Below are 25,739 nucleotides of genomic sequence, written 5' to 3' on the forward strand. Positions count from 1 at the left end.
TGAAGTATAACAGCAAAATGATTATTATCCTTTCGTGAATAGATCGGTAATAATGTCTCCAAGTTACCGCTATAATTTCATTAAAAAAATCTCTATTATCCCCAGGGCTATTTTCGTCGGTCAAACCATAGATGTTTTCTTAAGGTATAAATTTACATGGAAAGCAATATGCTATTTGCCATCTTTCGACTTTCCGAGCGCCTATACGAGGGAAACAATCAAATAATAAACAATGGACAAATTAAAAAATTTTGAGGCACATGGACTCGAACTCAGGTGCAGTATGATCCCGCATCTCCAATTTGCCGAACTGGTGCTCTGAATTTTTTTTTTAACTATGTTTTTATTCACTAGTACGGAAGATATTTACAATTATTCACAGTTTATTTACATAAAAAAAGCAGGTATATAAAAAAATTAACGTTAGTTATCGGATTTTTTAAAACTTTGACCACTTAGTGGCTCTCGAGTTTTAAACAATATATTGTTTTTAATTAATATGTTCCCATAGCGATATTTTCATGATAACTTTTGCTCCTTTATAAAGCATTATGTATCGGTGCGCTAAAAATAAGCAGAGATTTTCAAAAAAGAAGAAAAAAAGAAAATAAGAGGGTTGTATTTAATGTGTGAAAAAAAAGGGCTCTAGTATTTACATGTGGGGGAAGAACAATGGGAAGGGATACTTCTTTTTTTTGTGCGAGGCAAAGAGAATAATTGATCCCCTTCCTTCTTTTCTACCTAATTCAGTCCTTGAGGTGTTCATTAATTTTAATTATAATATCATTTAGTTATATTACTTGAGTATAAGTGATATTGAATACTGAGTCAGGTCAGTTCTTTTTGCAATAACTAGCAATTCTAAATTCAAAAGTTTTAGTATTTATGGTGGACGGAAATTATTCCTTAGGAATCTATTGTGACCACTATTTTGGTTTCTATTATTCTCTTTGAATAATTGTTCTCCAGCGGTGAGTTCTCTAAGAAATTTATCACCATCGTCTATCCACCAATATTTACTTGATATTTTGTAAAAGTCGTTTATGTCTACCTGAGGGATATCTCTGGAGTACTTCAAATCCTTGTTCAGGAAATCGTCTATTGGGATTTTGTTGTTTCTTTTGTGTCTCGGAATATGAAATAAAATTGTTTTATTCATTTCATCCTGGAATAAACCCATTTTATCATATGATGTGAAGTATTGTGGTTTGATGCTACCACATCTAGCTCCACCCAAAGCTTCTTCGTTTTCAAATATTGTGAACGAATTAATTGTTTCATTCCAAATAATCTTGATTTTTACGTAATAATTCCTAGCCAATTTCAGTATAAAATTGTCGATTCTTGGGATATTAGCTCGATCGTACATGTATTTATTGCTGACTTGATGTTGAAAGTCGGAATGTTCGGAACGATATAGAAATAGAGAAGTTCTTAGACATTTTCTTTCAAAAACCGTTAGACATTCTGCCTGATGAGCGCCTAAATTCCAAAGAATCTCGGTCCCATAGGTTAGAAGTGGTCTGATTAGTAAACGATAGCATATTACTCTCGCTCTCTTATTTATATGTTTGTTATGGAATAAATATCCTAGAGATTTATACCGCTTTGTTGCCTTCTCAATTTGGATGTCGATGTGTTTGGAGCATCTCATCATGTTGTCAATATTCACTCCCAGATACTTGACAGTATCCTTGTGAGGAATGATAGATTCTTCATCTGTTTCTATATTTTTCATTTTTATTTCGAAGTTTTTTGCGCTTTCTTTTTGTGATTTTGACATGCCTGCAAACAGATTTCTAAATCAGATCGTCTCATTCTTATCCGGATTGACCTTGAGGTTCCAAGCCGAGTACATGACGTTCGCTTTATTAACGAGAATATTCAGTGACTTGCTAATTACATCTACGTTCTTGCCGGAAACGTAGATTATTCGATCGTCAGCATATGCTATGCAGTTAGTTCCATTATTACTGTTCAGATCGAAAGCATCGATCACGTGTGAAGTGAAGAGTGAGAATAAACATGGTTAGTTCATAGTGCCTTATTGAAGGCCTTCTCCAATAACAAAAGTTGAACTCAGAGTATTATTATGGTTAATACCTTTGAATTTTTTCTCGTGAGTCATGTTCCAAATTGTTCTGACAAGGTGTAGCGGGAATTCTTTTTTTTGAAATAATAGATATGTACCGACGTCGGTGGCCGAGTGAATTAGACGCAAGTCTAGTGTGCGAAAGGTTGTGAGTTCGATTCCCCGTGGAACCGAATTTTTCAACGGAAGGCTCCGGCGAGCGGGAGGTTGCTAATAGAGGAACCGCCTGTACCGGCATGGGTTTTCTGTGGTTTCCCCATGCTACTTCTATGTTCTATAGGAGTACGAATGCGGCACAGTGTAGAATCCACAGCCGCATGCATAGGGTTGGATAGAGTGCCGAATGGGACCCGAAAAGGGACTCCGAGGCCGTAAAAAACAAAAAATAATAATAGATATGTGAGGCCGTTTAGCCAAGCTGTATCGAAGGCTTTCTCGAGATCTAAAAGGAGAGCTCCAACCATCTTATTTTGAAATAGCTCTTCGTTCACGTCTGACATGAGTTTATTCACCGCGTGTAATGCAGAGTGACGGTATTTGAATCCATATTGGTTATTTGGGATTAATTTCTATTGGTTTTCAAAGTATAAAATAGAGTTATTAATAACTGCTTCATATACTTTACTTAGCGAAGTTGTCATGCTAATTGGGCGATAACTGACAGGTTCATGTAGACTGGTACTCTGCCAATTGAGCTACCGAGGTCTCCTGCATATCTCCGAAGTACAGAACTACTGCATATCGTACGTTATTCTCATACTCCCTATCCTTCTCCTTTACAGCCAGCTATTCATTACAAATGGAAAAATTATTTCCACCTGTACATTCATATTCTGTATTATGGCTCGGTCAAACCATAGATTTTGTTTTCAAGGTATAAATTACATGGAAAGCAGGATGCTATATGCTATCTTTCGACTTTCCGAACCTTTGTATGAGGGAAACGATTGAATAATTAACGATGCACAAATTAAAATAGAAAAAAAATTTTTTTTCATGAAAGAAGGATATTTATATAGCGTTCCATATCTTAGTGACGTCATAGAAATGATTGGATGGGATTTGGATGAGGTAGGAGAGGATCCGGAATTATTCTTAATATGAATAACCAAAAAATTTTTACTGAAAAAAATCTATAGTCCAGACCGGGATTTGAACCCGGGACCTTCCGACTATGTATCCGGTGCTTTACATCTAAGGTTTGACCCAGTAAAATGGCCTTGGGAATAATGTAGTATATGCCTATACCGGTCAAAATAATTTCTTTCATTTGTAAGAAAAAAACATTATTTTTTCCAGTACTTCCAGATTGAAACAAAAAATTGATTTTGCAATAATGGCTCTAAAAACTGAATAAATTATGTTTAATTGGGCTCATTTTCAAGCTTTTTCAATTGTTTTTCAATGTACGGAAACGAAAATTCGATTCCAATAGATTAAATTCAATTACGTTACCTTTTCTCAAACAATCGAATTTCCAGTGAAAGAAGTGAAATTTTTGCAAAAATCATAACTCAAAAAAAATTCAAGCGTTCTAATAACTTCATGAAAGCTTGGTCTCATATACTCCTTCTTTAAAAAATCGGCAAGTCAATCGGAAACAAAATTTTTTCATTTTGAATGGGAAGTGGACTTTCTTTCCAAAAACTTACTTTTTTTATATTATTTGTAGAAAAAAGTCATCCAACGTTTCTCTCCATATGATACCCTACCGGAATAGTTCAACTATTAGTATCAACAGTCTCCTGATTAACGCAGTTATTTTTTTCAACTTGGACGGGAATTGAAGTTATCGTCCAGTTCAATAATGCAGTTCAATTTTTTCATTAAAAAATTTCATTGATAGTGCGAGTTACAACTTGATTTCGCAATTTGAATACATATGATTTGAAAAAGTAAGAAATATTGTTAAATTCAAGAATATTATTTTTAATGCAATTATCCTTTTCATATTTTTAAACGATTCCCTATTTTTTCAACAAATAGGCTAGCCTTCATTATTCATTTTGACTGAGTTAATTGTACTTTCATAGAAATTATAGTAAAAATACATTTGAAATGTAGCTGAAGTAGACCCCCTCCAAATTCAAAATGAAATTGCTTTGTACAGAGGCTTGCAGGACAACGCGCTGGGGTGAATGGGAACCATGTTCAGTCACTTGCGGACGTGGTATTCGGCTGCGGCAGAAGCATTACAAGGATTGGCAGACTGCAGCAGCTAACAATTGCAATGTGAAGCTGACAGATAAGATGGAGTGCATGGAAAGAGGCCCAGACTGGTCAGTTTGATTGATTTTTTACATATATAGCAGCTTCAGGAAATTTATGAAAAAATCATTTTTTATAATCAAAATTATGGATTGCAAGTGATATCTCCTGGCCAACCTCTTATGGCCAAGGGGCTATATGTTGTAACTTGATAAAAATCATGTTCTTCGCCTGAACTGACCATGGTTTATTGGGGGGAAAATTTGTCATTAAACCCAACGATGAGACGGATCACCCAAGGCTATATTTTCAGATCTATTTTCTTTTATTTACTTTTTATTTTATTTTATTTCTCACAATTATACAGTCGTCGCGCTCACCGCCGGTGATGTGTGAACTTCGAAACGAGGAGAGTAGAGCGGACCATCGGGAATGGAGTTATGAAGTTACCTACGACAACGCGCACACCAAGTCTGGGGTACTCATACTACTGTACATGCGGGAGATAATCGACACACGCTAGCAGGCAACTCAGGCCGCTATGTGTGACCCCCACCACTTCACCGAATTTTCTGTGGCGCAAGGCCACCACATAAACCAATTCATGCTGCATCATTGCTGGAGCGGGATTATGTTGGCTCCTGCGCCGGTCAACGCGGATTAATTTCTCCGACCGTGAGGCGCAAGTCCCAATGCTCTCGGACCGATAATTTTCGAAATATTATAAAATGAATGTTCACAATTTGAACGCGGATTTCCCGCAGTATTATCAGTAGATTCGGGTGGGGGTAGGAGACAATTTCGAGGTTCCTTGTGGTGATGGACTGCGCCGATAAGAAGCACTCCGCTAGGATTTAGCAGCGAGAAGTCGCACTGCGCAAATAAATTTTTTTTGTGCCCTTTGAGCTTGTGTATTGGGTGTGTGAATATGACTCCGCCCTTTTTTGTTCAAATAAAACACATTTGCTTATTTAGAAAATTGAAGAAAAGTTTATTGAAAGTATGCTCCATCTGCAGCTAGAACCTTCGCCCATCTTTCAGGTAATTTACGTATTCTTTGCCTAAAGAAATCCTGATCTTTGAGCTGATCCAATTATCAGGCCAAATTTTGTTACTTTCGTATGAAGTGAACAGTTCTCCCGTAAGATCTGACTTCAGTGTTCGGAATAAGTGGTAATCCGAAGGAGCTATGTCTGGCGTGGCGAATATGGCGGGTAGAGTACCATTTCCCAGTCCTGTCCATCTAAATAACTTTTCCCAACTGGGGCGGTATGCGGTTTGGCATTGTCATGTTGAAGAATTAATTTACTGTGCCTATTCACCCATTCTGGTCGTTTTTCTTCTATGCCTCGCTTCAAACGTATTAGCTGTCGTCGGTAAACTTCTCCATTAATCGTTTGAGACGGTTCGAGCAACTCATAATATACAACACCTCTCTGATCCCACCAAATGCAGAGCATAACCTTGGCACTGTGAATATTTCTTTTTGGCTGGGATGGGCCGGGTTCACCTGGCTTCACATAAGCGTTTTGGAGTTTAGGATTCTCATAATATATCCATTTCTCATCTCCTGTGGCTATTCGATGCAAAATCCTTTTCTTTGCTGTCTTTGAAGTAGCATTTCCCAAATTGTTTTTCGCCGTTCCATGTCTCTTTCTTTCAGTTCATATGAAACCTAGTTACCAAATTTTGAACCATTCCCATTGCTTTTAAACGCTTTGCAACAGGTGATCGTTCAACATTTAATGCTGCAGCCAATGCTGATTGAGTTTGGCAAGAATCATCTGCCAATAATGCTGGAGGCATCTTCATTAGCTTTATTCACTATCTTCAAATTTTTTTGGTGGTTTTCCATGTTCTCTGCCCTTAGTGCCAAAATCATTATTTTGAAATCGTCGAAACCATTCCTTGCAAGTTGCATTAGATGAAGCATGCTCACCGTAAATCTTCACAAGCAAACGATGAGTTTCCGCTACACTTTTCTTTGCAATATAATAGTGTAATAACACTTCCCGCAAATGATGTTTACTTGGAACGAAAACCGACATTGTCACGGAGGTAAAAACACTTGTTGCTTACATTTCAACCAAATGTCACGCAGTGAGTTTGACAGCTGACATAAAGTACTATCGAATACAAGTGTTGTCATTTATTAGTGCATGTAAGCAATACTAAAAACGACATCTGTTGGGAAAGGGTGGAGTCATATTCACACACCTATTAAATATTGTAAATTAAACTTTGTTGTTTGCCTCTATTTTTCGGCGCTCTCCTGATTTCGCCGCCATACTGAGTGTCCAGACGAGTTAATCCTAGGGTTTCTCACGGATTAAGCGGTGAGCGTAATTATGCTTGTGAGTACACGCGTTGTCAACATTACCGTTCTCCGAAGCCCATTTTCGCACCATTTGAGTTGTTAGAATTTGAGCTTTTGCCTTCGGGACGCGGCGCTTAGTGGCTTTTGGCCTATTTGCTGTATGGTTTAATATTGAACATTATTAGTTCATTTATTGCAATTATTGATTTTTGAAAATTTATTGTCTTTCGTCGCGTGGCTCTCACGTTATTATCGCGTTAGGGTGATCCTTGCGTCCGTGGCGTCATCCACGCAATTTTGTTTCGGCTATGTTGCATTTCGAATTAATCATTATCAAAATCATTATGGATCGAGTTCGAACCCAGCCTGGCCTAATTGATATTTTTCACGACGAAAAATATTTAACCTATGGATTCCGACAGGTCACAAGAAATTCTGTGTTACCGGCGGTACCCGCAAAGTGGGTTCCTAGGCAGGGATCGAACAGTCCCCGATGAGGGGGGGNGGGGGAGCGGGGGGGATTCCACCATAGAAAGCGCCTGCCACGTGACTCCGAGGTTTTTGCAGTTTTCTCTGGTCAATACAAATACGCGGGCCCGATTGGCGAAGACGGTCTGCAGCCGCAAGGAAGGGACTGGCTCAGATACAAACTGCCCAAATAACAGACATGACAAGTCTCAAAAATCACTTGCCTCGTGACAGAAAAGTCATAAAAATGACTGAATCTGAGCCGACCCTGTATAAGAGGGACAATTTGCCTCAAGAAACGGGGCTTAAGGTACTTCCGCAGTAAGTATACTCGGTGAAAATTTCGAAATAGTATAAAGACGCAATATTTGGATCATATGTCGTTGACCACATTAAAAAGATATTCCCAAAATTTCAAGTCCCTGGTCCACCCCATTTTTGAGATATGCATCGCCAAACATTCAATTATTGTGTTTTTTCCATTTTTGACGATGTATATCTCGAAAATGGGGTGGACAAGGTACTTGAAATTTTGGGAATAGTTTTTGAATGTCCTCAACAACATATGATCCAAATATTGCGTCTTTATACCATTTCGAAATTTTCACCAAGTATACTTACTGCGGAAGTTCCTTAATCGAAAAAAAATCAATCATTATCGGAGGGATTATTTACAATCCTTTACTATTTCATTTTCTTGGTGAATCATATTGCGATTACATTTTTTATTATATAGTGTGAGGCGATAATGAAGTAGTTTTTATTTTTAATTTCCCGACCCGTAGGGAGGAAGTTATTGTAATGACCCCGAAAATCCAATGGGGAATTTCGATGATTTATTCGTGATGACATTTCTCGACCTCCGGAATCATCCTGAAACATTTTTGAAGATATGTCTGTATGTGTGTGTGTGTGTACGTATGTGACCAAAATTTTGTCCAACGATCTCTCCTGAACGAATAAAGCGATTGATTTTTTTCTTCCTTCAAACGATGCATGTTCATGTAACTTAGAACTGATTAGTTTATAAAAACAATTGACTCAGCGGTTTTTTATTTATCCGCATAAAAGTTGTAAAAAAATGCCAAAAAGCGTCAATTTCAGAGAAATTCGACCATTTTATCGAAGGTAACAATTGGATTTGAATTAATTTTGTATAATCGATGCGTCTCCATATAACTTGATTCTCATTGGATTTTGAGCGAAATCGCCTCAGTGGTTGTTGAGTTTTTTAAATAAAACTTTCGAATTTTGCAATTAAAAAAAAGGGAAGGTTGGAAAATTTTAGAGTGGATTAACTTTGAAGTTGCAATATTTTAAAGTGAGTCAACTTTGAAGTTGGAAAATTTTGAAGTGGGACAACTTTGATCCTGAAATTTTTTAAGTGGATCAGCTTCGGAGTTGAGAGAATTTTGAAGTGGGTCAAGTAAAGTGGGTTTAACTCAAACTTGATTGAAGTTTGAGTTAACTTAAATTGCAAATGCGTTCTTTGCGAAATCACCCTAAGGGTAATTCCACAATGGATGCAACGCTAAACGCATGCAACGCATGAAATAATATCCAACTTTTTTCCGAATATTTCTGACAATGACTAGCGTTGCGTATAGAGTGCGCTGCATTCACTATGGCATGACCCCAGCGTTTATTGAATCTGCGAAGAAACTTTCCTTCTGTGGGTATTTCCCGGAGAAATTACTTATTTAGCAATTGATAAAGTAGGATACTAATCAGGCCCACCACTCACGCACACGTTCTGTATGGAACTAATCAATCAGCTAGCTGTGATCGTTCGAGTGAATCGCAACGTTTCCTTAGCTATCTTGAGGGAATAATATACATTAGAGTAATATATTTATATGTTATTCATATATTCATTTATTCCCGAACAATATTCCTGTTGTTCAACATCTTTCGTAGGTGATTAAATTTCGATTGATAGTGATTGAGTGAAATAGTCTGTCGAAGGCGACAAACATTCATAGTCAGTAAAAGTAAAAACTGTCAGCCGAAGGCGACCAAACTTTCATATTTCTGATAAATAGGTATAAATTGTCAGCCGAAGGTGACCGAATATTCATATTTACAATCAATAGGTATAAATTGTAAGGGATATGTGGGGATGTTCCTTAGGAATACCATTACGACCTGATGAACAACAAACTCCTGCGACGTAATTATTCGATTCGTGAGTAAGAATTCGTGACAGAGAGAGAGAGCGTTCAGTATTTCCCACCCCGGTGGGGATTTTTCTCTTATTTTTAAGGTTCTTCTCACTTCGGTGTGGTAGTTATTAGTATTATTCCTTTTTTTGTATTTTCGATTGTTGCTTTTGAGGGCCCATAAAATTATCGTGAAGAAGGGCCGATATTTTAGAGTCATCCGGTAAATTTTATGGGGTTTACCCTACTGTTAATCTCACGGGAAATCGATTAGGTCTAATTGAAATATTAGCGCTCCATATTAAGTGAATTTTACGGGAATTAATTGGGTACGCTTTAGAATTTCGATGGAAGGTCGTGTGGAACAAGCACAGCCTTTGTTTCCAATGAATTGCCAGGCTGTTTTGAGGATTATTGGAGTTAAGAAAAATTCGATGAGTTAGCAAATTATAATTTTGGGTTTTAGTTTCCTTTAATCCCGTGAAATCCCGGAGAACCGATACATGGGAGGTGCCAAGAGCCTTGGATAATCGACTGAACGATCAGCTGTGCAGGGAAGAATTAGAAAATTGAGTAATGGTCATTGCATTTAGTTTAGAATTTATTGTATTGTATTTATTATATTTAGTTTAGCGTATGATGTTTAAATTCGATTAAGTATGAGACTTGGTAGATTAGGGCATTAAAAATATTCCCCCACTCTGGGTACCTTCCCCGAGGATCACACCTCGGCTGGCGATACATCTCCGTTAATCAGAGTCCTGCTCGATTAGGCTAGACAATCACTCGGTTACTGTGTCACGGCACTGATCCCCGACTTTAGTTCCGCGTTGACCGTTGACCTAGTTAGTCATGTGACAACTAAGTGAATTTAGTGCCCATCCTGTGGATTATCCGATTAGATTATATTCTTGGATTACCTCAGGGTGCTTTCTAAGAAAAAGAAGTCCGGCAAACACCGAAACGTGAGTTTTTTTTGGTTTTCGATGTTTTATCCGAGCCATTGAGCATGGCGTCGATTTTCCACTCCTGGTGGTATCCCTCACGTTGGCCTTCAGACACGTGCAGTGACCTTTGATCCAATTAAAGGGCTGTTAATTAATTTATTGGTGGTTTTGTTATATTCTTTTTGAGACGTCCATTGTCCCCGGATTTTTACCTGTGGGTTTCTGGTCGATTTTCATCGACTTCTTGCCCCCTAGAAGAGTTGGCGTCGTAATTTCCATACGGTTCTGCCCCGGCGGCATTGTCGGGTCTCTTTCTATTAGTTATTTGAAACTCTAAGGAAAAATTATTTATTTATTAATTTATTTATTAATTTATTAATTTATTTCATTTTTTGGATTCGTGAGATTTTTCGATTTAGGCCTTCGTTTCTCCCGCTCCCGTAGCAGAGAGTCTTCCTGCTCCCAGGAATGCTTCCCCCTGACAGCACCCCGCTAACGTCGATCTACGCCGACAAGCTGCGGCTCTCGCTTCACGCGAACGGCCCCTCGTTTGAAAATTCCCTCCGGGTGTTAATCAACCTGGAGTGGCTCCCAATGATCCAAAATTGATAATTTTGGTATCATGGGCTTCTCCAGACTTTCCCAAGCAATTTGACTCCAGGTTTTTCGGATTTTAATCTACCGGTTTTCCGCCACGGAAACCCACTAGTATATATATATACCTGTAATAATAAGCATAATAATGATAATAGTAATAATAAAATGTTATAGGTATAAAACTGAAAAATCAATTATTTGAAATAATAATAATTCTTTTCAGTAAAATATAATGATGGTTTTTTTTTCTTTTGTTGAACTGCGTTTGGTTTTATTGAATTTTTATTTTCCGCAGTACGTTATAGGTATATTGCTGGGTTTATTTCTTCTCTCTCACTCTTATGGGTATTCGCATACCTTTCCTGCAGTTCTCGGAATTTTCGAGCATGTCGGGATTAAGGAATATTTTCGTATTTTCGGTATTGTTCTCGTGTAATTATATTATTTTGTTATTATTACTTCAGATCGGATTTATTAGTATTTTTTTGGTTTTTGTTAGAAAAGCGATGATTGCTAGTGAGAAAATTTCGTTTCTTTCAAGATCCTCAGTGAAGAGAAGTTGAAAGAGACCGAAACCGAAAAACGATGAGATGCATAAGAGGACAGACAAAATATGAACAAAATCACAACATGAAAAATTAAATGAGGATGCTGTGAACAATATGTGATCAATGAACGCAAAAAAAACATTCTGAGGAATCGAATTCTAAGACAAAGACGGGGGTACGTCAAAGATGAAATTTCTAAGAATATACAAAGAAATAGAATTCTGCGACAGAATTATGAATACAAATGCAACGAAATGGCTCAAAATATTGAACGGAATAGACTTTTGAGAAAGAACTTCATCTACATAACTAATGAAATTCAGAGGAACATCAACCGCAATAAGAAATTGAGAAGAATTGAATCGTTCAAGCTGAAGACCACTAAACAAAATGCCAAAAATATGAGAATTTTGAGAAAACTCAAAGAATATTCCACAAAGGAATAAGGAAAGAACAAGAACGCGATCCCGAGTGGGATATCTGTTCACGTCTCGATCAGTAACTGATCAAGTCCGATCCGAAATTCTGATCAGGCATGTTAAGTTTCCAACTTATGTTTTTCCACTAGGTTTTTTCCGCCTAGCATCATTAGGCATGAATTAAATTCAATTTTTTGGGAGAAAAAATTGGTAACTTCCTAGCCAGGAATCGAACCCGGAACCTCCCAATGTCGCGTCGGGGTGCTCTTACCATCTGAGCTACCAGAACACACGGATTTTACTCTCAAATGGACTCATACCCGAGTGTAAATTCTGTTCAGGTCTCGATCAGAAACTGATCAAGTCCGATCCGAAATTCTGAGGCATGTTACGCCTCTACCTTATGTTTTTCCACTATAGATAGTCGACAAAAGACGAAATGCACGATTTAGATTGAAAGAATCGAAGGAACAAGCAAAAGTTGAGCGAAATAGGAGACAAATCGATATATTTGAATGGAGAGATAAACTCTACAATAAATTAACGAATATAAGGGATCGCGATGTTGAAGCAAAACTCATCCTCAAATTTATCGAATTCCATGCGGAAACGCCTTGGTATGTATGTTGTTGTTGCGAAGGTCTCTTTTTCAAAATTTCCATTGTAAAATTGAACGAGTCAAAAATTGTAAAAGCCAGTGGCGAAAAATTCCTGAATAAAATTAATAATTTCAAATCAGGTTTTATTTATAGAACGTGCAAGAGATATGCATATCAAGGTAAAATCTATAAGTTATTAACTAGTAGCGGCCTTCAATTTCATGAGATTCCACGTATAGTGAAAGTGTTTTTCTTGAAGAGTGAATGGTAGCGCCAATACTGAATTTTATGCAAATTACGGCATTAGAACCTTATATTACAACCTTACTAATATCGCTATTGGAATAGATGATATGCTTCAAGTATTACCCTGAAATTTCAATGAAATGCAGACAATCTAATTGAAATTGAAGAGACATGTTGATCACAAAAGTGATTAGATGTTCGAGTCCATAAGGCCTCAGAAAGTCTGTAACGCATTGAAAAATTTGATTAACACACCTCTTTATCAAAAATATGCAGTTAAAGTAAACGAAAATTATCTGTAACTCTATGAAGATCATCGCGATGCACTAATTAGTTTCATAGTTGATGATGAGGGTAATAATGAAGAGAAACGTCATAATGAACGAATGGAGATTGACGACGTAGTAGATTCTCAGACTCTTATTGACTTGAATCTGATTAACAATGATGAAGTTTTACTTGTGGATAATAATGCACAGGCAGTTCAACGCTATGCAACGATCGTAAATGTGATTGCTCCAGGGTAAAACAAATACCCACTACCATCGCATAAACTGGACGACTTGGATGAGCTGTGTTTTCCAAGAATATTCGCAGGGAATTCCTTCAGTTTACCCAAAGGTATAAGTTATACAGATCGTATTAAATGTGAAGTATGGCGTCATGATCGACGATCATGTATACCGTCAAGACTTTTATTCATGGCCAAAATTTTTTTAGAAATTTCATGTATGTCGACCATCAACATATGTCTGAGACGCACGAAAAGAAATGCCGATAAGAAAATAACTGCTCATGATATTGTCAATGATAATTTTAGAAATGAATTGGTCGATTTCGATGACGGATACCGTATGCTCAAACATATTCGATCATCTCCTGCGTATTGGGAAAGTAAGAAAAAATAATTATTGGCGATGATTCGGCAATTAGGAAGGCCAACATTTTTCTTGACATTATCTGCAGTAGAAAGTCACTGGCCTGAATTATTACAAATTTTCATGAAATTAAGCGAGAACGGCCAAACATTGTCGGCCACAGAAGCATACAATTTAGATTACGTCACGAAAACTAATATAATGTGAAATGATCCTACACATGTGCTCGATATTTCGATCACAAAATCATGAAATTCACGAGGTTGTTGAGACAAACTAATTCTATATTCGGAGAATATCTTTTGAAGGATAGTTATGAGCGCGTAGAATTCCAATAGCATGCTTTTGTGGCTGAAAGATGCACCCCAGTATGATGATAACAATGATGCTCATAAGAAATTCATTGATTTTATCGATCACATGCAAATATGATGAAAACATTCCATACATAAAATTGCAAAAACATACATATAGCCATACATGTTACAAAGGGCAGAAGAAAAAACAATGTCGATTCCATATCCCTTATCCTGTAATGAGACAATGATTCTAAAACCGTTAGAGAGAATGAAGTTGCACCTAAAGCATATAAACCTATTGGGGATTTGATAAATGAATCCCATGCAAAAAATATAGAAATGAACTATGATGCAATTCTGAAAAGATTGAACATGACTGAGAAAAAAAATATTCCAGCGATTCGGAGTACTTTACAACGAAATCGTGTCTTTTTGAAGAGATCGAGTCTCGAAGTAAGCATCAATCCTGACAATGAGGATATTTTGCAGTTGTTTGAATCTAATATGGATCTCCAAATTGTACTTGATGAGTATGCGTTATTGAGTTATATTACCAATTATATAAGTAAGATTGAAAGTGGCCTATCGAAATTGTTGAGAGAAGCTGCCATCGACTGCGATAATGAAAACAAGGGTGTAAAAGGCAAGTTTCATAAAATTTCGAATGTATTTTTGAATAGTAACATAATGTCTGCACAGGAGGCAGCATACCATATCCAATCATTGTCTTTATCTAAGTCAAGTAGGCAAGCAGTATTTATCAATACAAGCCCTATAGATGAACGTGTTTTAATTTTGAAGAGCGATGAAGCATTGAAGAAACCGAATGGAGATTCCACTGGACTGGATATGGATGATGCGTTTCAAAAATACAGTATGCGCCACAAGTCATTGGACAAAAGTTGTCTTGCCGATTATATAGCAAATAATCAACCTGTCAACAAGAGAAATCCCAAACGAAATTCTGATGATGATGATGATGAGAATGATGATAGTAATGGAGCGAATCTCGCTACATGTAGACAGCAAACAGCAATAATTCGATACCGAAGATATCGGTGTAAGCAGAATCCTGCCAATTATTATCGAGAAAACATATTGTTATTCATGCCTTGGTGGAATGAGCAACTCGAAGTAAAAAATGTGGAATATGAGCAAGTGTATAAGAATAATCGAAAGACTATCGAAGTAAATCAGGCGAAATTCGCAATTATGAGTGATGAAAGTATTGATGATGCATTAAAGTTAGTTGAGGATGATAATAATGCAAAAGAGCAACAAGGAAATGATAATATTGTTGGTGGAAATTCCATCTCGACGACAACGGCGTCACTTTGCATTCTGCATTCGCATTACCAACTAAACAGTTTGGCGTTCAGATATCGGAATTATCAAGTGATTACGTCAATAACGCTCGAGAAAATTTATCAAAAATGCAGTTATTAATAATTGATGAGATTTCAATGGTGGGTTCAAAGGTTCTAAGTTGGGTGGATACACAGTTAAGACAAATTAAGGGTGTGAATCAACCATTTGCGGGTGTATCTGTACTAGCTGTGGGTGATCTCAATCAATTACCTCCTGTCCAAGATACACCTGTGTATAAAGTATCAAAGAGTATTCAAATGGCTATCTTCATGGATTTGAATAATTTATGGAAGGACTTCGAATTTTATGAATTAACAGAGATTATGTGTCAGAAAGATGATATCGCATTTATACAAGCATTGAATAATTTGGCACTCGGCAACATCTCTGAAGATGATGTGAAATTGATCAAAACAAGGGAAATATTATGTGCAATTGATGTACCCCAAACAGCTATTAGACTTCAAGCAACTACGGCGAATGTGAGAGCTTATAATGCTGAAAAAATTGCCCAAAACAGCAATAAATTATTTATAGCCACAGCAGAAAACAGATTCCCAAAAGGTGCAGATAAGTCAGCCAAGAGATTCCTTGAGAAAATATGCAAGAATGATCAGAATACTAATGAATTGCAGCATAAATTAGCACTCAAAATAAAGATTAAATATATGGTAACAAACAATATTGATGTCGAAGATGACTTGGTTAATGGGGCATGCGGGATATTGAAATTTATCACGTTTAGAGAAAATACAAAAATCCCATCAATTGTATGGTTAGAGTTCAATCTTCCAAGAGTTGGTAAGAAAGCAAGAACGCGCTTTCATGACTATGTGAAGAATCACGATATTGATGCCAATCTAACCCCAATAGAGAGAGTTTCCATACGTGTTCATATGGCGGATAGCCACAAATATCAAATAATTAGAAAGTAATTCCCAGCGATTGCGGCTGAAGGGATGACAATTCATAAAAACCAAGGACAAACATGCGCTGAGATATGTTTGGATTTCACTAAGCAAGAGAGCAGAACCACTCAATTGTTTTATGTCGCACTAAGTAGAGTAACGACATTAAGTGGTCTATATATTTTATGCAATTTTCGAGCACCTGGAGCGAAAAATCCGGCTATGCAACTGACAACCCCGGCCTTGAGCGAACTAACTCGCTTACGAAATACTAGACAGCTGAAATTATCATTCAACAACGTGACGCACGGGGATGCACTGAAAATTTTATATAAAAATGTTGAGACTTTGAAGAACAAATTGACTCATATCACTGAAGATCAATGGTACCATCGAGGCGATGTGCTCATTTTCAGTGAAACGTTAACGAATCATAATGATAAAGTCGATATTAAAGAGTATAAAATTGTTTTCCGCTCTGATTATGATAAGACTGGTAGAGGATTAGTTTGTTATGTTAGAGACCAGTTATAAATCAAGAATGTGATGGATGCATGTGAGTTCATTTCAACAGCTAACGTTCAATTGTTCGTGTTGAAGATACCGGAATATTATTTCATTTCTGGATATAAATCCCCGAAAACGACAAGAGCAATGTTCGAGAAAACTTTTGAAAGAGTGATGACTCACATTCCTAATGGGAATAAGATGATTCTGATAGGGGATTTCAATTACGACATTTCCATTATCGATGATGATTCGAAACTTTATCTGCTTAATTATTTGAAGAGCCATATTGCTAACGAGACTGCCGAAAGACTGTGTCACAATAAACTTGAACACACAAATAGATGTCATCTTTACATATTTCGAGGATGTTGATGCTGGGGTTTATGAAACATATTTCAGTTATCACAAACCAATTTATGCCATCCTCCAAAAAAAGTAGTACGTCGAAACAGATCGAATGATGGATGTTAATATCAAAGCTGGCCAAATAGTCAGTGTTGATGACAAATGTGATGATCAAATCATCCATGTTGATGAAGAAAGTGATCCAATAATGTTAAGATTAAAGATGCTGAAATACATCATTGTTGATGATGAGAATAGTTATAGAATGAACGATGTATTCATCGTTCATTCATCGGGCACTCTTACCGACTAAGCTACCGGGAACCACAGAAATTCACTCTCAAATTCATCTCATACACCGCCTAACCTCCTTTAGGCATTAAATAATTCTAAGAGAATTAGAATTTAGAGAGAAAAAATTTCCGCTTCACCCAGCCGGGAATCGAACCCGGGTCTCCCAGATACGCGCCGGGCACTTTTACCGACTAAGCTACCGGGAACCACAGAAATTCACTCTCAAATTCATCTCATACACCGCCTAATAGCCACCCGCATATATAGTTCACCCCGCAGAGTTGATCGAAATGATGACTATAACTACGCTATTAGTATGGAGAAATGTAGAGAAGTTTCAAGGTCCAATAGCTATTTGAAATGCGATCATATCAATTTCTTTCACGAAATACTGAATAGGTCATTGAGTGAACAAGGAATATTTAATCTTTCCCAAGACACTGGCTATGTACAATGATTTCTACGTAATTTGCAACCAATTCCTATATCCGCGAATAATATTCAGATTGTTTACAGTGGTAAAGTGGGGGCAAAGAAATGCGAAGAAACGCCAGCAGGGCACTGGATTTGTACAAAATATGATGGGAATGGGAAGGTTCATATCTATGACACCTTAAATTCAAGGAGATTACGGAAATATCAAAAGGATTTTTTGAATACACTGTATCCCTTCCCAAAATATTTTATACATCATACAGTTCAGCAACAACCGGATGTCATTTGTTGTGGAGCGTGCGATATATTACGCAACTCTTCTGTATCATGGTGAAGACTCAAGTAGACAGCTCGACAACTATTACCTTTTCTGGCGGATGGTTATCATTAGTAGAATTTCCATGAAGAATTCAATCATGAGAATTTAAGACATATCAAAGCGCTCAATTACGAGATAATTATTTCATTGATTATTGATTAGATTTTTGATTGAGTGGACAGTTTGGCTCTGCTTTTAGTTTTCCGATCCGAAGGAAGGATATTATTGTAATGACCCCGTAAATCGAATGTGGAATTTCCATGATTTCTCTACGTTTTATGCCCTCTATAATTATCCCGAAACATTTCTGAAGACATAGTGCGTGTGTATTTCTGTCTTATTGTAACTTATAATTGATTAGTTTATGAAGACAATCGCCTCAGCGGTTTGTTTTTTCTTGCATGAAACATGTGAAATAAGCAGTGGATAGCGAGCATATGACAGTAAGCATTTTTTAATGCATTTTCTGACATGAATACATTGATAACCGGTTTCCGAATGGCCTAAAATTCAACAAAACCTCGTAACTTGACAACACTAAGTAGCATCCAACGTTCTTGGCGCGGAGTTTTTCAATTCACTGTCTGTATCAATCTATTCCTCCATCCTTTGATCCGCGCCAAGGACGTTGGTCCTGCTCCTACTGATTTTTTATTTCATGGAGAATTTTTTTAGAATACTTATTCCATTGAGAACTATTTTGCTTATAGAAACCTGAATGTGCACTATCACCATTTATTCAAAATTCCTAACTTGGCTTCCTTTTTTATTTCTATGTATTTTTCAAAAACTTCGATTTCCCAGTAGGAATCAAACAAAACTTTTTCTTGGCCCAGTTTTTGTACAAAAACATTTGTTTTTGTGTTTTTAGGTTGCGTATACTAGGCTTATAGACAAAGTTGAATATCTTCGAAACTAATAATCTAATTGAGCCAATTATCAATGCGAACCTGTGCAATGATAAGACAAAGATTCTTTCCAAATTTCAAGATAAGGTAATATCTTGATTTTTGCGCAACTCAGAGCGCGAACAAGGATTTCAATGGAAAATCCCAAAAAAATGGGAATAAGGCATTGAAACGACTATTTTGAGAAAAAAAATTAAAAGTGGTCGACTTGTAGTAAAGATATGTTTCAGTGTTCACCAACACAATTTTTTTTTCCTCTCAATAGTACGAGACACCTAATGAGCATTGGTGAAAATTTGAGAATTTTCAAACTTATAGGTATGGAGAAATTAAATGAAGAAAATGAGGCTTATAAACGTGCTCTTATGGAATTGTGTTCTAATTAAAAATTTCGCCCTCCAGGGGATTAAAATGAATTTTAATAAAAAATTGGAGATATGGGGAATGATGTACTAAATATGATACACTGTTAAAAAATGTTGACGGAAATTTTCGATATACTTTTCGGAATTTTTTACCACATTCAATGACAGGGTATGATTCATGCACGTAAGAATTGTAGGCATTTATGGTTGTGCACAAATCTGACATTCGAATAACACGTGTACATTATCTTTGCTCATGTACATATTATATTCAATCACAAAATATTGAGATGTCAAGTTGTGCACAATGTCATTTTGTTGTGTGCACATGTGATGAATTAAGTATAAAAAATATGTACATTTAGAAAAGGGATAAATGTTGGGTGTAAATATTCTACACACACATTAATTAAAAATGGAGAGTTGTACACATTTATACTTTTACGCACGAGGAACAATTATCAGTTGTACACACATGTATTTTAAACGTTCACTAAAATACTGTGTGTAGTATTTTTTGTATACGCAAGTGGATGATAAATGAGCAAGATAGTTGTGCACAAAATATAGTGCAGAGCATATGACGGTGATAGCCGTAATTCGTGTTTCGTATTTTCCTTTCATCGATTGCTTTGTTTTCTAATAACCAAGATATCTTCACGTTATTGGAAACGTCAGTTGTGACATTTCGGAAAGATTTATCGCGTGTGTGAAACCGAAGTGAGATTTGTCTGAAAGAGGTAAGTAATATTTTATTCAGAAAATATTGCATTAGATCTAGGTGTCCCAGTGCGCAAAAATTTATTATAAATTTTGTATTTGTAGCACAAGATGCTACGCTTAGCTGGAAGCCGGCTAAATACTGCCAAGTATTTTTACGATGGGTTTACCTATTACCTTGATCCCAGAGGCCTTGGAACGAGTTTTCGCTGTGCTCTGAAGAATGGCCAAAACTGCACAGCAGCTGCTTGCGTGAACTCCCTCCATGACCTCCCCAGTCAACCTGTGTCCCTTTGGGGAGTCCACTCGCATCTTCCTGATCATTTTTTGCCGTTGAGGGAAAAATTTAAGGAGGAAGTTCTCCGATTAGCTGTCGAAGGGACCTGGGAGGATCCCAAACAGATTTTCGATCGTGTAAAAAGCAAGGCAGAATGAGTAGAAAAACAAGAAAAATCCTTAATAAATGCGAGTTTCCAAGATAATTAGAGAATGAGAAATCGATAATCATAAAAAAATCTAGGCTTGTATTTAGTCGTTGATATCTCAGGATTGGCTGAGTCAATTTCAAAATTTTTTGTCTCGTTTCAAAGAACGATTCCTAGGCTTCAAAATGAGATGTTACTTTCGACAATCGAATAATTTTTACTTAAGTTATCGGAGATTTACTATCTGTCTCGATTGATCGGGAATAATCTCAAAACTTTAAAATGAAATTTGTATTTTGTTTTTTGTCTTCAATACATCAGGATTAGCTGAGTAGAATCTGAAGAGTTTTCTCTAGGCTTCACAATGAAACCTGATTCATGAAGATCGAATCATTTTTGCTGGAGATATCGAAATTTAACGATTCGTCTTGAATCAGACTCTTGATTCATCAGGATCAATCGCATGACTTCCAAAATCAAATTTTCATCTCGTTTTTCATCACCGATATCTCAGGATTCGCTGAGTCAATTCTAAACAAACAGGGTTTAGTCACATGTTTACACAGGGTTTACTCACTGTTTTTTTTTCGTTATTTCGTTTTCTTTTTCATTAATTTTTATTATTTTTATTATTTAATTGTTACGAATTAAATTGGTAGTACGCTTCCGAATGGATTCATATCTATTCTTTCTCCATGGCAAACAGTTTACTATATTTATTTTCCGTCCAGTTAGAGTGCTCATAACAATTGAATACCATAAACTTCAATTTAACTGTACGAGATGGATATTCAATAAAATAGGTTTAGATACAAAGTGGAATATCTCCAAAATTATCCATCTGATTCAGCCCATTTTCGAACTTGACCAGTTCATTACAGAGACGAAACTTCATGCCAAATTTCAAGTTAATGTATCAATTTTTAAAGAAACTAGAGGGAGAACAAACGTTGTTTTTCGAAAAAAAGAAAAATACAAATATCTCGAAAACTTTGCATGAACGGGTATACATATTTTGATTGATTGTGATAGGTGACATCGAGGCGAGTATTTTAGGAGAAAAAAATTGAAATCGGCTGGATAGTTGTTGAGATATATGCAAAAAATCCTTCTAAATCAACTTGCGATTTCTCGAAAACGGCTGGACTGATTCTGGTGAACTTCGTCACGGACTTAGTTGTCATCAATACTTACAATCTCACGAAATTTCAAATGTTTTGGAATAAGTTTAGCTGTTTATTCTTCCAATTTTCTAAAAACTGACCACTAGCTGACCATGCGCACACACGGACAGGGTGCTTAAATTGGGGTTTTTCACGTTTCAGACCATTCTACATCATTTCCACGCAAAATTAGAGAATCGAAAAATCGAACGATTGCAATGCTTCCATCCGGAAGTAAAATGGTATATTGTGTTTATTTTAAATCGTCTACTCGGGCAATTCACTCACACGTATAATGATAGATGATCGATAATGATCCCGAGAATCATTCTGAGGTTTTTTTTTGGGGGGGGGGGATGTATGTGTGTGTTTGTGCGTGCCTATTTGAGCAAACTTTTTGTCCAGGTTTTCTCTTAATCAAACGATCCGATTTGAATTTTTTTTCTTGGGATCGGTGTGTTTCTATAAGACTTCGGCCTGATTCGTTTTTGAACAAGATCGTTTCATCCGTTCTTTTCATTTTCCAAAAAAACTAGTGAAAAAACTACAAAAAATTACCTTTTTGCTTCCGGATGGAAGCTTTGAAATCGTTCGATTTTTTGAATCTCTGATTTTACGTGGAAATGATAGAGAATGTTCTGAAACGTGAAAATACGAAGTTTGAGCACGTTGTCCGTCTGTGCAACTGGTCAGCTGGTGGTCAATTTTTCGAAAATTGGAAGATAAGAGGGCTAAAGTAAGTCAAAAAAATTTGAAATTTCGTGAGATCATAGGTACTAACGACGACCAGATCTGTGCGAAGTGTAAGCTGAATCGGTTCAGCCGTTTTCCAGAAATCACGGTATACTTTTTAAGTTTTTCGCAAATATCTCAAAAACTATCCAACCGATTTCAATTTTTCTTATCGGAAAATACTCGTCTTGATGTCTTCTATGACAATCAATCAAAATATGTGTACCCGTCGGTACAAAGTTTTTGAGATATTTGCATTTTTACATTTTTCTCAAAAAATTTTGGTTCTCACTCGTTTTTAAAAAAATTGAAATATTCACCCCAAAATTTGCAGAGAGTTTCCTTTCCGTACTGAAATTCAGGAGTTCGAAGATGGGCTGAATCGGATGAATCGTTCCGGAGATATTCGACTTTGTATTTAAACCTATTTTATTGAATATCTTGAAAACTATTCAATCGATTTCAATTTTCTTCATCGCAAAATACTCGTCTTGGTGTCTTCTATGACAATCAATCAAAATATATGTACCCATTTGCATAAAGTTTTCGATATATTTGCATTTTTACATTTTTCTCAAAAAATTTTTGTTCTCACTCTAGTTTTTTTTAATATTGAACTGCTCACTTCAAAATTCGCATGGATTTTCCTCTCTATACTGAAATTTACGAGTTCAAAGATGGGCTAAATCGGATTAATAGTTTTGGAGATATTTGTCTTTGTATCTAAATCTATTTTATTAAATATTTCAAAAACTATCTAACTGATTTCAATTTTCTGTATTGCAAAATACTCGTCTATATGTCTTTTATGACAATTAATCAAAATATGTACACCCGTCAGTACGAAGTATTCGTGATATTTGCATTTTTACAGTTTTCTCAAAAAAAAAATTGTTTTCACTCTATTTTTTTTTTCAATTGAAATATTCACTTCAAAATTTGCATAGAGTTGTCTCTCCGTAAACAAATTTACGAGTTCAAAGATGGTCTGAATCGGATGGATAGTTTCGGAGATATTCGACTTTATGTCCAAAACTATTTTATTAAATATCGCAACAAATATTCCACCGATTTCGATTTTTTATCTTGCAAAATACTCGTCTTGATCCCTCCATGACAATCAGTCAAAGTGTGTATAGCCGTCTATGGGAGGTTTTCGATATGTTTAAAATTATCCTTTTTTTGCTTCCGAATGGAAGCTTTGAAATCGTTCGATTTTTCGAATTTCTTATTTTGCGTGGAAGTGATGGAGAATGGTCTGAAACGTAAAAATACAAAGTTTGAGCACGTTGTCCGTCTGTGCAACTGGTCAGCTGGTGGTCAATTTTTTGAAAATTGAAAGAAAAGAGGGCTAAAGTGAGTCTAAAAAATTTGAAATTTCGTGCGATCATAGGTATTGATGACGACTAGATCTGTCCAAAATTTCAGCTGAATCGGTTCACCCGTTTTCGAGAAATCACGGTTTACTTTTTAATAGTGTTTTGCAAATATCTCCAAAGCACCCCAACCGATTTCAATTTTCTTTATTGCAAAATAATCGTCTTAATGTCTTTTATGACAATCAATCAAAATATGTGTACCCGTCAGCACAAAGTTTTAGAGATATTTGCATTGTTACAGTTGTCTCAAGAAATTTTTGTTCTCACTCTAGTTTTTTTTTAAATTGAAATATTCACTTCACAATTTGCATGGATCTTTCTCTCTGTACTGAAATTTACGAGTTCAAAGATGGGCTGAATCGGATGGATAGTTCCGGAGATATTTGACTTTGTATCTAAACCTCTTTTATTAAATATCTTAAAAACTATCCGATCGATTTCGATTTTACTTGTTGCAAAATACTCATCTTGATGACTTTTATGACAATCAATCAAAATATGTATACCAGTCAGTACAAAGTTTTCGAAATATTTACATTTATCCGTTTTTTGGAAAATATTTTTGTCCTCACTCTAATTTTGTTTTGAATTGTGTTATTCTTATTCTATCTTTCATCGTAATTTTTTCTGATTCCTTCCCCCATTCGGAAGCCAGCCATCAATTTATTGATGGCGAAAAAAGAATTGAAATATCACCTTGCGATACGCACACTGTCAAATGCTACCAGTAATATGCTCGCTACCTCTGCTTGTTTTACAAATTCAATGATTCCTCCTAGATTAATGATGAGTTGCATTTCTTCTTGACATAGCCGATGTAGTTTTATATGATCTAGAATTGATTTATGAAAAGATTGATTCCTTTCAAGGTATGCCCCAATTGCTGCTCAGGTCTCTTTTTACAACGAGTATAAGCAAAAAATTTCTGCTGCTCGAAGAGCACATGTGCCACCCACCCCAAACAATTTATTCAAGTTGGGTGACATGCTACAGGAGTATCCACCGCTGCAGCATTTATATCAAGGCTCAGTAGTGGCTGACGATGGTTCACAGGCTATTATTTTGATGCATCAAAATATGCGTCAGCCTTTGCTGGAGTGCAAGCAACTATATGCTGATGGAACGTTCAAAGTGAGGATTCCCAGTATATTTTTTACTGATTCATTCAAAACTGACGTTCTCTTTCAGTATTACTCCATAGAGTAGTAACCATAGGAATATATTCAGTAGTAATACCACAAGACCTCCAAAATTATCGAATATTTCCCGATTGTTTTGTTGCATAACAACGAGAGGGAGAAGTTTGGCAGATAGAATGCAGATGTGAAAAACTCATCCCGATCGTTGATACGCAGGAAAACATGAGGGAAATATTCGATTAATTCTGGAGGTCGAGTGGAATTGGGCGTATTATTTTTGTTAATCGGCTCTGGTCGTTTTGACTCACTTCATTACTTTTTCCAACTCCACAGGATAATATTTAGAAGTGATTTCGTTAGAGAAACAATTACATGGCTAAAGGTAAATCATCAAAAGCTTCAAAATTATCAGAGATTTCACATGACGATGGAACTGGCCTCCCATTCCCCACAAGTCAAATTGTAAATTTTTAGGAGAGACTGTCTATCGAATCCTCCAAAGTTTAGAAATAAAAAAAAAATAAAATATGCAACTCAATATTTTTATTAAGTGTGCAAAATTTCATTGAATATGAGGGGGTTGCGATCCAATTTTTTCCAGGCAGCGAAATTCAATTTTTCATGTGTAAACCAGTTTAACCGCACTTCACATAAAATACACTTTCTTGGAACACCTCCTAATCAATTGCCACCCCTTTCAACGACGATAAAATTTTTTAACTACCCCTAGAGAGAACGATTTAGTTGGAAACGTCAGTTCTTGAGGGGGGATGTCTAGACATTTCAATGTTTCTAAAGGAAGGAAATTTTTTTTAATCTCAAAATTTTTACAGGCTCTCCCGAACTTCCCTCTAATTGATTCCCACTCTTATGAACAACGATCTAATTTTTCCAACGGTTCAGAGAGAGAGAGAGAGAGAGAGAGAGAGAGAGAGAGAGAGAGAGAGAGAGG

At 36.3% G+C, this 25,739-nt stretch overlaps 1 protein-coding gene across 2 annotated transcripts in view; it reads left to right on the forward strand.

Annotated features, from left to right (window-relative positions):
* The window catches only part of LOC107036100 (spondin-1), a gene marked incomplete at its 5' end in the record, with an annotated part of 533,388 nt that overhangs the window by 330,603 nt on the left and 177,046 nt on the right, over nt 1-25,739 (forward strand). For both annotated transcript variants that reach the window (XM_015253838.1, XM_015253840.1), the window contains 1 exon segment: nt 4,203-4,371. In XM_015253838.1, coding sequence (XP_015109324.1) covers nt 4,203-4,371 — 169 coding nt within the window.

Source organism: Diachasma alloeum, unplaced genomic scaffold (genome assembly GCF_001412515.2).
Source record: "Diachasma alloeum isolate Michigan unplaced genomic scaffold, Dall2.0 Dall_scaffold_00204, whole genome shotgun sequence".
In the NCBI taxonomy this organism is placed as follows: Eukaryota; Metazoa; Arthropoda; class Insecta; order Hymenoptera; family Braconidae; genus Diachasma; species Diachasma alloeum.